The 17,175-nt window shown below is 37.7% G+C and overlaps 1 protein-coding gene and 1 long non-coding RNA gene across 2 annotated transcripts; both read left to right on the plus strand.

The window, feature by feature from the left end:
- Window positions 1-230: 230 nt before the first annotated feature.
- On the plus strand, window positions 231-10,962 carry LOC131931656 (uncharacterized). Its single transcript, XM_059288485.1, has 5 exons — window positions 231-442; window positions 1,200-1,726; window positions 2,801-2,866; window positions 4,502-4,700; window positions 10,913-10,962. Exons 2-5 carry the CDS (start codon window positions 1,211-1,213, stop codon window positions 10,960-10,962), a joined length of 831 nt encoding a protein of 276 aa, XP_059144468.1. The 5' UTR covers window positions 231-442; window positions 1,200-1,210.
- Window positions 10,963-13,094: 2,132 nt separating this feature from the next.
- On the plus strand, window positions 13,095-16,090 carry LOC131931651 (uncharacterized). Its single transcript, XR_009384312.1, has 2 exons — window positions 13,095-13,450; window positions 13,798-16,090. It is a non-coding gene; the product is annotated as an uncharacterized LOC131931651 (long non-coding RNA).
- Window positions 16,091-17,175: the final 1,085 nt, after the last annotated feature.

Below are 17,175 nucleotides of genomic sequence, written 5' to 3' on the forward strand. Positions count from 1 at the left end.
ACAAGAAAATAATTTTTTAAATACCTTTTTAGAAATAAAGTTAGAGACAATATGTCGGAAGGAATAGATCTAGAAGAAAGTCAAGCGAATGTAAGAAGAAAAAAAAATTCGAAATGTCATCGACGAAAATCGACTCGTGATACCATTTAGCACACACATCTCATAACGAGGCTCAATCTTCTGCTTTATTACCTCAGCAGACGACAGCTAGCTCGCGTCTGCTCACGTGGCTCTCAAATCGCCGTCTCTCACCTGCTTCCCTCCAGGATTACGTAACCCTCCCCACGCCGATCGTCTACGGTCCCAGTCTGTGTTCAGTTGACAAGGTGTTGCGCTAGTTTTCGCAGGTCGCGACATACTTGAACAACAGTTTGCAGCAGTTTGAAAATAATAAGAAAACGCTGCAGTTTTTTCTTTATTAATCACTGGATATTTTGGCAAAGTGATTCTATTTTTTAATTGTTTGATTGATGCATACGTGTGTATTAAATCTAAAATGTGTTAAATTGCTTAAATAGAAAAAAGCGATATTTTTTTAATTCGATTTTTTACAAGCTTTTATTTAACTTGCTTTCAATGTCTTTCGTTCTTCTGTCTTTAGTATTATGACTCCAAACTGGCGAGCGAAATTTCAATTACTTCTAAAGCACTAATTTCTTTGAAACTTGGCACGTAGGTCGTGATCCAATGACAATTTTTAAGAATTAAATTTACTATGTAAAGTACTATTTTCAGCACTATTATACACACGTGTTCGTGTTCAATTGTTGCGCAATTGTGTTTATTCATGCAGAGCTATTAAAAAAGTTTAAAGTGTTGAAAAAAATTCATTAAAAACATTTTAAGAACAAGCTTTCATATAATTATGCACTAAATAAATTATTTTCATTAAATATACAATGATGCACCACTATTTTAATAAGTAAAAAGAAAAACTAAAATTTAAGAAGCGAACCACGCTTTTCTTTAAAGTTATTTAAATAACAATGTATTATTAAATATTTAATAAACATCGTTTATTTTCTTATTTTTATAATTATTTAAATACTTATTAAAACGTTATTTTAAATAAAGTTTTATTAACAAGTTTTTATAGTATTATTATTATAATTATATAGGCCTAATTATTATATTTATGATATTTTAAAATAACTGTGTCTAAAATTAAATAAAAACAAAACCATATTCTCCCCCTGCAGGTCCCAGCTTGATGGTCTTTAAGTTCCATTCCTGCTTCATGCTCAATATCGGAATGCCACCGGAAACACCCACTCGCAGACGCAACGACGAGAACGGAAACGGCATGATGGTTGGTGATTTCAACCACACGCCCAACCACAACAACAACAATATAAACAACAACAACAATGTCACCAAGATTGGCACTCTCTCGCCTCAAAACTCCTTGAGTCTGCCCGAACCTCCGTCTGCTACACAATCTCTACTTCTGCCGCCGAACAATCCAAACCGAGAAAGACGTTTGAGTTCTTCCTCCTGCGATTCTTCCCATTCCGGAACCGCCAGGCGCCGGATGAGACGGAACTCGTCTTCGCGGCTGTCGGAGCTGGATGAGGCGAAGAACGAGGTCACCCTGCTGACCTTCGTCAAAGGAGCGCAGACGGCGTACAAGAAAGTAGGTCAGGGCGTGCGGAAGGCGGTGGGGAAGCTTTTCGTTCCCAAACAGAACAAGCCAAAGCTGGTTTATGAGGCTGAGGTCATGGAACAGGTAAGTCTTTTTCTGGGTTTTGTTTTAACACCCATCCAACCACCAACACAACCAACATTCATATATCCGATTGATCCTCACACAACCCACCAGTGTTTCTTTCAGACATTTTTCTCCAGGCTGGGGGGGGGGGGGGGGGGGGGGGGAGAGTACTTGACGTTTTCTAGGGGTTGGGGGCGTACACTGTTTAAAGTATATATTTTCTATATAAATTATTTGTTTACTATTTTGTCTGTGGGAAGGGGACGATGACGGTAGTAATGGTTCGAAGAGGGGGATCACTGCGCTCTCCTCGCTCCCCTATCCGACACGATGCCTTAGAGAAACTTCACCCCACCATCCATCTCAACATATGTCCAAACACCCACCCACCCACCCATTCCATCCACCCATTCCATCCACCCATTCCATCCACCAATTCCAGTCATCCATTGTCCATTTACCATCTATCTTGTTATCCAGTCCATACAACTCACCAGCCCCGCCCATCTCAATTACTATCCACCCACCCATCCACCCACCCACCCATCATCCATCTCTCCATCCAGATTCAGCTATTACCACATGTTTATCTAAGCTAACCAATCCAATCCTCAATCACGCAGTTAGTGGGCCCCAGAGTCCCATCTATCAGCATTAAAGTTTAACCGCCCTTACATTATTCGTGTCTCCTCCCACGTCAAGCACAACATTACCTACCATTTAAAAACGTCTGATGCTTTTGTATTTTTCCACGCCCATATTCACACGTTTTTCTTGAGCTTTTCTAGCCTTTTAAAATTTGTTTTTATATAATAAACTCTAATCCTTGTTTTAATTAATTCTTTAATTAAAAAAATATTTTTCCAATTTGATATATTCGCCAAAAAATACAAGCACACAATTTCTCTACGTGTAATTATATATTTTGTTTTTATTTTAATTTCATTATTTGACTTAAAAAAAATAGCCACTATCCAATTTCACGGAGACAATTTTCAGCAAATTTAAAATTACGCAATACACTTTTGTTGTAAACAATTGTTTTCCTCCATTGGTGATTTATTTATTTATTTTTTGTTTCGCTCATCACAGGTGGCTTGGATCTGTAAGGATTACGTCATTAACAAATTGACCTCTCGAGACTTAATGAGCCGAAAAGTAAGTGTCTTAGTTTGACATTTTTTTTTATCATGAACAGTGTTTATTTCTTACATCTCTCCGGGAGGGCATCTCCCCCCCCCCCCCCACACACACACACATGCGACCGAGCACGTTCACTCCCCCCCCCCCCCTCCCAGCCCAGGAGGAAAAGGAAAAATAGATTAAATTTTAATAAGAAAATATATACCTTTAAACATCCGGTCTCCGGAAGTTTCAAGTGCCCCCCCCCCCCCCACCACCACCAGAAATGAAATGTTTAAAAGAAAACCTGCTCGTGAAATAGCGTGGTAAAGTAAAGATTGCTCTTTAGACCTAACGATCCACTGGGCAGATGAAGTGGAGTTCATATGTTTCTTGCTTGACCTCGGCATGTAAAGTGATAATGTGGTCAGCGAAATAGCATGGTAGTTGGTGCATAAATGAGGCTCGTTCGCTGTGGACAGCAACGTATTGAAAACTCTGAAATCTAATCGGCTAGTACCAACTCTGATTTCCTGCGACACAGCTGATGCTAAGCTGTTCAGGTAATGTCCTGTCCTTGGGGTCAACCAGCTGTGTGTGTGTGGGGGGGGGGTGATACAAGGACAACATCTGGATCTTCTCAACTGTGTTAGTTGATATTTATAGAAAGTTTACCGAACAGTAATCCAAATAGTGTTGATCACTAACAAAATCTTAAGCCAAAAGTATAAATGTATGACTTGCCTGGGTTCACACATATCTAGGTTGGGTACCAGACTCACCGTAATGTAATTAAGACAACCAGGCATATAACTGACTACATGGTCTCTTCATGTCCCAAGGTAATAAAAACAGGTGAGCTCTACTTCCTCTGCTCTATGGACTAGCAGGCCCGAACACCGAAAATAAATGTGATCATTGTTGTGCTAGAATTCATTTTGTACAATAAAATGTACGAGCAGACCCACTGCGTATCATACGCCGCTATTTAATTACGGGTAAAGAATTCCTGAAAGACACAGTTGTCCAAATGGGGGTGGGTGGGTACACACTGTTGCGCATGCCTTGAGAGCGAGAGGGAGGGGGCGTGAGGAGCGTTAGAGAGTCGGTGTGTCCGCATGGTTTGGCATCGTAGGAAATGATATATATATATATATATATATATATATATATATCTATATATATATATATATATATATATATATATATATATATATATATATATATATATATATATATATATATATATATATATATATAAAACTACAGTCTTCTATATGGGTAGCTGGTGTTGACACGCGATATAAAACCTTACAATGCAGTGGCGTAGCTAGGATTTTTGGGCCCCTATGCAAAAAGTGTTAGTGGGCCCCTCAGAGGCGTAGCGACCCTTCCCGTCAACCGGGAACAAACTTTCGATTTGCACCCCCCCCCCCTCAGACTTTCGATTTGCACCCCGCCCCCCCTCAAACTTTCGTAAAAGGGCCCCTATTTGCCTTGGGCCCCTATGCCTTGCTTACGCTAGCTTTACGGTAGCTACGCCTGCCTTGCTTACGCTAGCTTTACGGTAGCTACGCCACTGCCTTACAAGTATGTTTAATTAAATGCAGTATTTGATTAAAAAACACACTATCGTTACATATACACATTTTGTGTTGATCTACTCTTTAGGTCGGACTCGCACCGGTCAACTTTAAAACCTCGGTCCACATCATCAACGCGGGGGCGGCCCTGGAGATCCTGTACCCCCGGACCTACTCCAACGTGTCCCGGAAATTGTGCCTGACCATGAGCTCCACGAAAATTGTCCGTGCTACCCTCACGCTCTTTCTGGAAATTTTATTCGAGGGAACCATAAGTTGGGGGAAGGGTGTGTATATTCTATACGTATATTATCTATCAATGGGAGGAAGGTGTGTATATTCTATACGTATATTATCTATCAATGGGAGGAAGGTGGGTATATTCTATACGTATATTATCTATCAATGGGAGGAAGGTGGGTATATTCTATACGTATATTATCTATCAATGGGAGGAAGGTGGGTATATTCTATACGTATATTATCTATCAATGGGAGGAAGGTGGGTATATTCTATACGTATATTATCTATCAATGGGAGGAAGGGTTGGGTATATTCTATACGTATATTATCTATCAATGGGAGGAAGGATGGGTATATTCTATACGTATATTATCTATCAATGGGAGGAAGATGGGTATATTCTATACGTATATTATCTATCAATGGGAGGAAGGTGGGTATATTCTATACGTATATTATCTATCAATGGGAGGAAGGTGGGTATATTCTATACGTATATTATCTATCAATGGGAGGAAGGTGGGTATATTCTATACGTATATTATCTATCAATGGGAGGAAGGTGGGTATATTCTATACGTATATTATCTATCAATGGGGTAGGGAAGGTGGGTATATTCTATACGTATATTATCTATCAATGGGAGGAAGGTGGGTATATTCTATACGTATATTATCTATCAATGGGAGGAAGGTTGGTATATTCTATACGTATATTTTATATGAATTGGGGAAAGTGGGTAGATTCTATACGTATATTTTATATAAATTGGGGAAGGTGGGTATATTCTATACTTACATCTTCTATCAGTTGGGGAAGGTGGGTATATTCTATACGTATATTTTGTATGAATTGGGGAAGGTGGGTATATTCTATACGTATATCTTCTATCAGTTGGGGATGGTGGGTATATTCTATACGTATATTTTATATGAATTGGGGAAGGTGGGCATATTCTATACGTATATCTTCTATCAGTTGGGGAGGGGTGGGTATATTCTATACGTATATTTTATATGAATTGGGGAAGGTGGGTATATTCTATACGTATATCTTCTATCAGTTGGGGAGGGTGGGTATATTCTATACGTATATTTTATATCAGTAGGGGGAAGGTGGGTATATTTTATATGTTGGGCGAAGGTGGGTATATTCTATATGTATATTTCTATTAGTTGGGGAAAGGTTTGTATATTCTAAACGCATATTTTTTTTTTATCATTCGGGGAAGTGTGGCGTGACTAGGGAGGGTGCTAACTGGTGCAGTCCCCCCCCCCCTTTCCACACTTTTGATGAAACATTTTAAATTGAAAATAAACATCGATGACCACTTGATTTTGAAAAAAAAATGTCATTAGAGGCTGTACATAGAAGGCGTCACACTGCTTTAGCATGTCTTCCCCTCCCACACACCTCTGTCTAATGACGTCACCAAATTTACTTACTCACAAACACACACACACACTTTCTACGTACTCTAAAACCTTAGATATTGTACATTTATCTACTGAACATATTTCTACTATATTGAACACATCTACTATGAAGAACTTACATCTACGTACATATCTACGAACATATATCTCATGGAGAAGTGGGTACTTGAAACTTTAAGGGGGGGGGGGAGAAATGGACTTAATGTATATGTTTTGCATAATAATACGCTATATCTTTTTAATGAAAGTATTAAAATAAAGTGTGAACGTTCGGTTTAGGTGTGACATATCTTTTTTCCGTTTTCCTTGTGAAATTTTAAAAAAATCTGCTAAAAAATTGCCTCAAAATACAAATTAACCCTAAGCCGTGGATTAACTAGGCTTGGGCGAAAACAACGTTGTCATGGTGACGTTTTGTCCACGCTCCTATACAGTGGCGTGCAGAGCTATGTTGCTGCCCGGGGCAAAACCAAAGGAAGATGCCCCCCATAAATTGTATATATATATATATATTATATATATATATATATATATATATATATATATATATATATAATATATATATAAATTACGGTGTTTAAAGCGTTAGTAGCCCTACTATTGACGATAAATTATAACACACATTATGTTATTAATCAGAATACGAATAGAAAATCATTTTAAAAAATTGACTTAGCTGAACTCTTGAGAAGACTCCATGCATATATATCCAAAAGAATGACTGACTCATTCGGGGAGGGAGGAAAACAGTATGGGGACATGCCGGATGTTGGGGGGGGGGGGGGGGCTATATGCCAAGCCCAACAAAAGAATTTACAGTTTCCATTACCCTACCGGGGTCGGGCTGCGGTCACCGTTGAATTAAATTGGAAAAAAAACTAAAAGGTCAAAGTTCGCCATTGTTTATTGCTACGACTGAGGCCACGGTTGATGTTAGGCCTAGTAAGTTACCCCCCCCCCCCCCTCCCCATCTCGAACTTGAACAATGCTGTATTTTATAGAAACACATTGGTGGCACACCTCGTGTGCAGGGAAGAGAACCACGGTCGCCGGGTGATTGTTTGGTGGCTGGCGATGGGTTGATTGAGTGAGCCCTTCCCCTCCCCCTCCACCCCCTTGTACCTGGTATGTAAATTTGGGATACCCTATTGTATTCTGACCAATGTAGGTGTATTTTTTTTTTTGGATGCCTGTACTAGTTACGGACCTAAAAAATGCTAGTCTTGTCTCGTACGTCGAAGTAGTCGGATACGTAGGAATAAAGCGTCTCGTCTTAACTCGATACATTGAGAAAATATCGATTCTAGTCATAGAGCACAGCGATTTCTGCTTGTGCGCATTGTCGATGTTTGATAGAATTTTAGTATCGCTAAACTTGGGGCCCGCACTTAATGGTCGGCTCTAGGCCCCAAGTATTCATATGCAAACCCTGTGTGGGAATTAATCCAGGGACTCACTTACTTTACAGGTGGCTCTACTATTTATAACATCAGTTCTATTTAAGCGCCCATTTACTTTACAGATAACTTTACTTTGCATTAAAATACTTTAACACAACTTTTAGTATGCCCTACAATTGATAAAAAAATTCATAAAAAACGTTTTAATAACAAGCTTTTATGTAATGATGCACTAAAAAGTAGAAAATAAATTATAGACTACTATTTAAATAACTATAAAGAAAAGCGTGGGTCACTTTAGTATCTATTGGATACCTTTACTAATGTTAAGGAAGACACCCACGCTTTTCTTTATAGTTATTTAAATAGTAGTCTATAATTTATTTTCTACTTTTTAGTGCATCATTACATAAAAGCTTGTTATTAAAACGTTTTTTATGAATTTTTTTTTCAGTACTTTACATGTTTTATCTACAATAGAGTTACATGACTAAAAACCATTGCGCGCCTACTGAATATCACGTTCAGTAGGCGCGCAATGGTTTTTGAACGCAGCCATTACGTGGTCGTGATGGCGCAGCTATTGATGACGCGTGTGGTGTGGTTGGCTAGACATGCCTACTAATTCGGTCCAAATTTTAATTAATTCATAAAAAATCAATTAGGCATCCAATTAAGTCAAATTTAGTTTCAGATTGTATTGTCTTCATGTCTTGACCCACGTGCCAACTGTGAATCGTGTCGGTCAAGTAGAACTGTCCGAATTTTCACTCCTGCGTTTCCGTCTAGACAGACTGACGACTGACGACTGACGACTGACGAGGAAGTGAGTTAAATAAAAGCTTGTAAAAATAAAATGGGCACAATTGTTTGAAATGATATCACTAGAATGTATATTAAAAATCTGTTGATGCTTATTCTTGAGGGTGTCCTTACAGTGTCTCAGAAACAATACGGACATTCTTATTCTTTAGTATATTCATATGCATCATCAGAAACAATACGGACATTCTTATTCTTTAGTATATTCATATGCATCAAAACCGAATAAATTCTCTTGGGTGCCCCTACAAGTTATCTAAAAATAATACGGGCTTACTTCATCTGCAAATGCCCTTTTAATCACAAGCAAAAATAAAATAAATTATTCGAAAATCGCTCTAATGCAATAAAGTGGTTTAAATTGTTCGTTCAATGGCCAGTGGTTAGAATAAAAGTCATGCGTTTAGGTATATTATATAAAGAGACAGTGTTAGTAAGCACACAATTTTAGACAAATTACAATATCAACAAGCATTAGTGGTTAAAATTAAAACAAATAGGAAACCATTGACAGATTTGGACACTTTATATAATTAGTTCGAATTGTGGGAAAAACACCGTTTTCGGCTATAGAATCCAAGAGAAATGTCTCTCAAATGTAATAAGAACGCTCAGTAGTGTGGGGTTTAGGGGTGGGTGACAGTAGATGCTTTGGCTTTGGGGTGGGTGAAAGTTGGGGGGGGGGGGTGAAAGATCACGCAGACTGTGCATTTAAATATATGGCTATGGGATGGAACATCCCAAAAAAAAGTCTCCAGATTCGAGTACTACATTACTGGATCTCTGGCCGTGCCAATAGAGCGTCTAGGTATTACATTACCGGTCTTACAATAGAAGGTTTGTGCCTAAAGTGAGGGGGGGGGGGAAACAAGTGACAGCCAGCTACACCTTATTTATGTGTTTTTGGACAGTACGACCGGGCGGCCGCGAATGCCGGTAATTAAGAAGTGTGAGACTTAAGGACAACTTTAGAATGAAGTTAACTCGGCCCGGCCCAGTGTATCAAAACAGTACGGACTTAAAAGTTTGTATTTAACCGTACACAAAAATCCAAATGGCCATGAATAAAGAATATCATTAGAATAAGAAAAAACCAAGAGGATGTGCGCTTAATCAGTCTACGAATGCCGTTACGTCCATCAAAATGAATAAGGATGCCCTACAAACATTATGCAATGAATAGAAACATAATAAAGATGCCCGATAAAATATGAAGCGAAAAGGGCATAATTACTGTAGGGATGCCCTTCAGACATTCAATAATGAATATAAGCATAATTATTATCCGATAATATATAAACGAATATGGGCATAATTGCTGTAATTATATAAATACAAACGTGAATACAAGTAAATTACTTTAAAGTTGCCCTGACGATATATAAAATGAATGCGGGCATAATTACTGTTTGGATGCCCTTCAAAAGTATTATGATGAATATAAGCAAATTACATTAAAGATGCCCCAACAGTGTGTAAATTATAATCATGGGCTTTAATACTCTATGGATGACCACAAAGTATAAAATGATTATGGGCGTGTTCTCTAAAAGATGCCCCTACAGTGTGTTAATTATAATCATGGGCTTTAATACTCAATGGATGACCACAAGTGTATAAATTGATTATGGGCGTGTTCTCTAAAAGATGCCCCTACAGTGTGTAAATTATAATCATGTGCTTTAATACTCTATGGATGACCACAAGTGTATAAAATGATTATGGGCGAGTTCTCTAAAAGATGCCCCTACCTACACAAGTATCAGATACTCTATTAATTCAAAGACTGCATATATTTATTCGGGGAATATCAATGACTACTACACCACTACCCTTCACCGATGCCCCTTTCTCCCTGAAGGTTGTACGACACGGACAGTACGATGACTATATCAGTGCCATGTGTTGATTGTATATACACATTTCGGTGAATTCGGCAAATTGTGATAATTTGATAATTCTGCCTAGGTAGACAAACCTTAGTAGACATTTAGCTTTCCTAAAAAAAAAAAAAAAAAAAAAAAAAAAAAAAAAAAAAAAATTAAAATTTAAAAATTAAAAATTAAAATAAAAAAAAACATTTTTTTTACCCCCTTTGGATGCCCCTTTGATGTGGCTGCCCGGGGCCTGGGCCCCCTCCGCCCCCCCCTCTGCACGCCACTGCTCCTATAGTGTGCGCGTTAACATGTGTATGTGAGAGGGGGGGGGAGGGAGGTGGAGAATCAAGAGTCAGTAGGACGTGTTGGAATATTTTATCTGGTATCAACATTGCTTTTAGCCCCGCAACTCAGTATCTTGTACCGGACGTGGGTTTATAGAACGTCCCTGAGTCCACCCAGCTCTTGTGGGTACCTGGCTAATTCAGTAGCAAAAAAAAAAGTGTCTGGGCGTGGTGTTAATCATATTTTCCTTTTTATATACCAAGGTCACAACAAGTCTACATCTGCACTTTAGACCTTTAAGTCTGGGAGGGAATTTTTTTTAACAAGGGAGCTTAGGGGTGGGGGGGGGGGGGGGTGGTGTCATATGACTGAAGTTAAACTGAGTTGACTTTAATTATGCACTTATTAGCAAGTTAATTTTTCTCTTATATTAGGCTTCATTAAAAGTGTAAGCTTAAAGCTTTTAACAGTATTTTCAGAATAGTTCACCTACGTTATATTTTATATTTGTCAATGTTACGACAAGGGTTGGATTATTGAAATCTTGATGTGCCAGTTAGAATTCCTGGCTTTAGCTCCCATACTTAAAAATATTTTTTTTAAAAATCTCAACATTCTTGTTTCGCCATTGTTTTATGTAATACTTTCAGGTTAACGAATTTATAGCCTTACTGCGACAGTTTTTACAGAGGAATTGTTTTTTAATTCAAATTGCAGCCTATGAATAATTCAGCGGAGTTATGCGCATAAAATGGCCGTTTAAGCCTCACACGTTGAGGTTTTACGTTTCGCACTTCGCGAATCTTTAAAACGGGGTGGGGCGAATACAAGCCAAATTTCAAAGTCGATTTGTGATAAAATAGTTTAGCGTGTTATTAGGGTTTCAAGTTGGCCGACGTTGTCATTAAAAACAATTGTATTTTTTTTCTAAAAAATGTGACAACATAAGCAGTGTTTGTTTACCAGCCATACACGCTGATACTGTTAGTCTGTTTCGTCTAGTGAAACGGAGCTTTCATCAGCTGTGTTTCTTCATGCATCGCTCCGGGGGGGGGGGGGGGGGGGGGGGGGGAGTGTCCGGATGTGAGATAGAAAAAAGTGAAAATACATACATTAACCAATGTCCACCCTCTTCCCCCTCCCCCATCCCCGTAATTTTCAAGAGCCCCCCCCCCCCCCCCGGAAAATAATAACAAAGAACATCTCTGAAACTCAAATCAAACAGGCCTATAAAATAATCTCTAACCCCCCCCCCCCCCCCGCCCCCCCCAACACGCACTAAACTTTTTAGTTTAGATTTATCAGGCTTTTTCTCATTAAAATGTTGATTGCTCGTTAAAGAAAAGGAACGAACTCATTTTTCTTTGACTAAAAAAAAATTAAATTACATTTACTGGCGTCACTAGGAAGGGTGTCACTAGGTGCGCCCCTACCCCAGCTCAAATCTAATATTATACGTTCGTGAAATTTTTGTGGAGAATAACGTTCTTACACATACAGCAAACAAATAGATCCTTATAATAGTTAAATCACTTTATATATATATATATATATATATATATATATATATATATATATGTAACTAGGGTAGGCCTAGCTACTGATGAAACTGATAACGAACGATAAGCCGCGACGCAGTATTACAGTCTGATGCAACCGATAGCAGGTGGCTTATTAAATCGGACTGATAACAATCTCAAAGCCAACGCGTGCTATTTTGGGAAACGGTACGAGGGGATTCAGACGGCCTGTCAACTTTGATTGATAGGATGCAGATGTTTTATTAATCGGGCTGTACGTTAGAACTGCGCAACTAGTAGTCGGAGACATCGAGTACAAATATCGATTACGGAGGAATACAAGTACGAATACGAGTACGAATACAAGGGATAAATAGGAGGGGACGGCTGAACTCGCCCTTTTCCCCTTTCCTTTTTCGATCGCTCGCTCTCTTCATCGCTCGCTTTAGATCAGTCAGTCTGTGTGACATATCAAGTTGGAGATAGAACGGATTAGCCGTATTGTGTTAAGAAGGACGTTAGACATGTGGATTCAGTTATATGAAGCCTAGTGAGGACTGTTAGGGGTCAGTTGATTCAGACTATTATTGTGAAGCATTCCTGTTGATTCATTGTGTTATTTTGAAGCATTTCTTGATTCATGTAATAAAAGGATCAATAGCGAACCTGCATCTTCGAGTATTTCTACTGTAGTCGATGTTGTGTAGAATGAGTGGTTAAACTCGTTACATTTGGCACTACAGGCAAATAATCTCGTAACATGTGGCGTTGCGAGCAGGGTAACTGTTCGCTCGTTACATATATATATATATATATATATATATATATATATATATATATATATATATATATATATATATATATATATATATCAGTGTATACAATTCTTTCTCTAAATTTGATTTAAAAAAATTTAAATGAAATAAACGTGATCAAAGAATTCCTTGATTTGCACAAATTTACAGTGTCAAATAATAAGTAGCAATGTCCTCAAAAAAGTAAGAAGAAAAAAAACGCAATAGGGAGAGGGTGTTTTGTGCTGGATATATGGTGTATTGGGGAGGGGTCAAGGGAGAGAGGGGGAATCGACAAAGCACGTGATGTCACTTATGGACGACACCTGAAACAGCAAAACCTGCGCACAATAAATTCGATGTTTTAGTTTTATAGCTTTTTATTGGCATCGTTGGTTCAAGAACCGATCACTTCCGGATCAATTCGATACATTGTTAATAATTCTCCCTCTAGCTGATAAGATCAAGATTGTTTTTGTTTGTTAAAGCCCCACCCTCTCTGTCCGTGCAGGTGGTGTCCATGTTCACTGTGGCAGGGTTGTTTGCTGAGGAGTGCGCAAGTCAAGGTCACCCCGACTTCGTACAGGAAGTCGTCGATGTTGTGGTGGATTTTACCGGAAGTGTGTTGCTCCCTTGGCTGGTCATGCAAGGCGGATGGGTGAGTAAAGAATTGTATTGGGGGTGGCAGTCATGAACTGGGGTACTCAAAAAGCCCAGGGGGCTATGAATTTCGGCGCCCTAATGTGAAATACAATATAGGCATATACTCGGTTCGTACATAAAGTAGCCCGTACAACTACATGCTAATAATAGTGGCATGGTGAGGTTAAGTTAGAAGTTAAAGTTAGGGTTAGGGTTATAGTAAAGGACAGTGAATCAGGGACCCATCTGAGCTGGGTGGACATAGGAACTACCACCTTACTCGAGCCTGAGGTCCGAACTCACGAACAATGTTCTATTGAATCACACATTCCAAAGTAACCGTTTTCCTTTCTTCTTTCCCAGGATACATTCCCTATTCCAGGCGACAGCCAGAAAAGTCGACTCAGCAAAATGCGGCTTCTCCTTGTAGCAGGGGGCGCCACCGCTGTTGCCGTTTCCAGCTCAGCGTTCTTAGACCTCTGGTGACCACAGCTGCACCAGAGTTACGTTCCCTAAGTCCCATTGCAAAACCAACCCGGATGGAGAAAACGCATAGCAAAGTTTACCTCCGCAACGGGAGATCGCCTTCGGAGTAGTGCGCGCCACTACACTTTCCTAACGGCACATTGTTACAAGTGCCTTGGGACCTCTTCAGTGTTCTAACGTGTATCGTGGACATATCTGAATAGAGTTTTAACAGCTATGATTGGCTGGAGTAAGCGAGTTACGGTTGTGAATCGAAAGAGCCACTTTCAGAGTTTACGAATGTTGGCTTTTATATTGATTTTTTTGTCTTTTCCGTGCCAGTCTAGCATTGAAATGTTGAATTGAATATCATCGTAAAATAAAGTTTTCTTACTAATGGCAAAAGAAAAATACGACAGCGCCCTACTGCTAGTTTTTGTTGTCAATTTTTCGATGCAGTAGGACTGTCTGTGTTGAATTTGAGACCTTGACTTTTGGGGAGGTTTAATTTAATTTAAACTTGATGGGGGAGGTTTAAACTAATTGAAACTGATGGGGGAGCTTTCATTGAATTTAAAATTGTAGGAGGTTTCATTGAATTTAGATGTATGTGGGAGGTTTCATTGAATTTAAATGTATGGCCTAAAAATTTAGCTTTAGCTGATAACTGACTCAATGTGGCTTGATTGAACCAATGATTAGATAATTATTTTAGCTGTGCAGTCCCATTAGTAATATCCCCCAAAATGACAAGTCTATTTTCTCTTTTGGTGACCTTTATCCAAATAGTTTTGAAAAATATTTGAAAGAAAATGCTAAATGGGAATAAGTGTAGCAGAACAGTAAATAATTTATTGCTATGTGACCATTTTTCATGGTAACACATTTGTTTTAAGCAAAATATATTGGGTGGTAGGTGTTTTCTTCAGTCAAGTCACTTCATGACCCAGCCAAGTTAATAATAGGCCATTAACTTTATATGTACTGTCTTTCAATGTGTATTTGTATTAAAGTATTTAAGCATACATTCCCCACCCTGAAAGCCTTTTGTACATCGTGTCTTTCATCGTTAATTTAAAAGCCTGCTAAAAATATTAGTATATTTAACATTTAGTTTAGATTAAAAGTAAAAACCATTTGTATATTAATAAAAAAAAACATTAGGTAATGTAAATAAATAAGTTTTCATTAACAACAGGCCTATTTATATTTTTAAATGTATGAAATATTTGTTTTTTTTTATGTAGGCTACTATAAAAGCTATTTTTACTTCCATTATTTTTAAAGACCAAAACTTCAAAATCATTCCATGCTCAATGTTCATACTGTTGGAGTCGTGTGACTAATATCCAATTTTTATTTCTCTGGCACATGAGGGGAATAGCATAGTCAGCACTTTGCTCAGCAACCATTACTTTATCCTGACTGAAGTCGGGTTTTCATAAGAGATGGGTAGATTTAAGGACATCCTACAAACCTAGGCACAAAAACCTAACACAAGACCATACAATTACATATACGCTAGGCATATAGGAAGTATAGAACTACATGTTACAAGGACATTGCAACATGTCTGTCAGATTATGCGTATGGTTAATCTGCCAAAGCTAAATGTGCTTACAGTATTGATCTGTTTAGGGTGAGGTCGAAAACCACCACGTGTCAGAGAAAAGTCATATTGATTTTTTTTCTTACTACTCTAGACTGTGCAAGACTAAGTGCCTGTTGTGAAAAGCATTATCATTCCTGACGTAATTTATAATGCAAAATTCTATGTTCATGTAACAGTTTATCTTGAGGATATAAAGCATAAGATTAAGAACACAAGATAACATATCAGATGGGGATACCTGCAAAATTTATAACAGAACTTAAAACTATATAACTTAATAAATAATTGTCTTTTTTTTTGCTCATTTTTGTAATTCCTTGTCATAGCTAATATAAAAATTATTTCATATTCTCTATTTATTTTTGCTTGTTTGAGAAAAAAGTCTTAAATCTAATAAATAAAAATGTACATATTTTGTTTTGTATAATATTTTCCCCATATTGTAAATTAATAATAAGAGTGGGTTAACAGGCGTATATGTTAATCAATATTTTAAAAAGTAATCTTTGCTGCCTGGAGTGGTCAGTGGTCTAATGTAAATTTTTCACATAAAATGTTTGAATAAATACAAAATTTGACTTATTACTCTTTCCAAAGTTTGTTTGTATTATATCAAAATTTTAACTTGTGTTTGAAAATTGATTCATCCAAAGCTAGGGATGAAACTAGTATCACTTTAGGCTGAGGTTAGGACTAGGGACAGAGAATGGGATAGAGTTAGACATTAGGGGAAAAAAATACTTATATAAATATATAAAGTATCTACACATTTATTTATATATACATATAAAAAGAAATAAATCAATGTAATTTGGACCTCTTTTTACACTTTTTTACAATGTTCTAGTGTTGTTGCATAAAACTTTTGATAAATAGCCCATCATAAAAAGCCTCAGTATATTAATTAGAGAAGACGGAGCATTGGTCATGCCAGTGGACACTGTAAATCACAAGTCTTACAGCTAGGCATTTTGAGAGAGTTTTATCATTGAAAATATAAAAAAAAAAAAAACCAATAAAATAATATTCGAAGAGCAAACGCAAAGACCTAGATCCCTAGTCTAAACTCAACTAAAACCCTACTCAGTACAGATTATCAAATGAGAAATCAATAACGACAGTCTGTACACTGATGACAAAAAAAAATGGATGCACGTGGTGAAGAAATTAACATGGGTGGATCAAAGCTAAACTTTAAATGTCACAGTTGTGAAAGGCCAGGTCACAAATTACTTTCAGCTTTCACCAGTTCTTTGAAATGTCAGGACGGCAATAAAGGAAAATTGTCATTGATGTAAGGTGAACGCCTTCTTGATCACTACCTAACCTCATTTCTGTTTTCTCTTTGTTGACATGAGGAAACGTTTGGTATTAGCTTTGTACATTAAGGGAATATTTTTTTTATTACATATTGTGTGTTAGGTCAAAGGTTAGTAGACCTAACATCAGCACATTTCTAGATGTGTATTCAGTCACAGGGCTAAATTTCTAGAGGTGTCTCAATCACAGAACTCACATTTACAAATTTCTAGAGGTGTGTTCAGTTAGAACTAACATTAACTAATTTCTAGAGGTGTCTTAGTCACAGAAGTAACCTATGCAAATTTCTAGAGGTGTGTTCCTTTAAAGCTAACTTAAACTAATTCCTAAAGGCCTGTTCAGTC

The sequence above is a fragment of the Physella acuta genome, unplaced genomic scaffold (assembly GCF_028476545.2).
Source record: "Physella acuta isolate Inbredline_101_S28 unplaced genomic scaffold, ASM2847654v3 ptg001999l, whole genome shotgun sequence".
In the NCBI taxonomy this organism is placed as follows: domain Eukaryota; kingdom Metazoa; phylum Mollusca; class Gastropoda; family Physidae; genus Physella; species Physella acuta.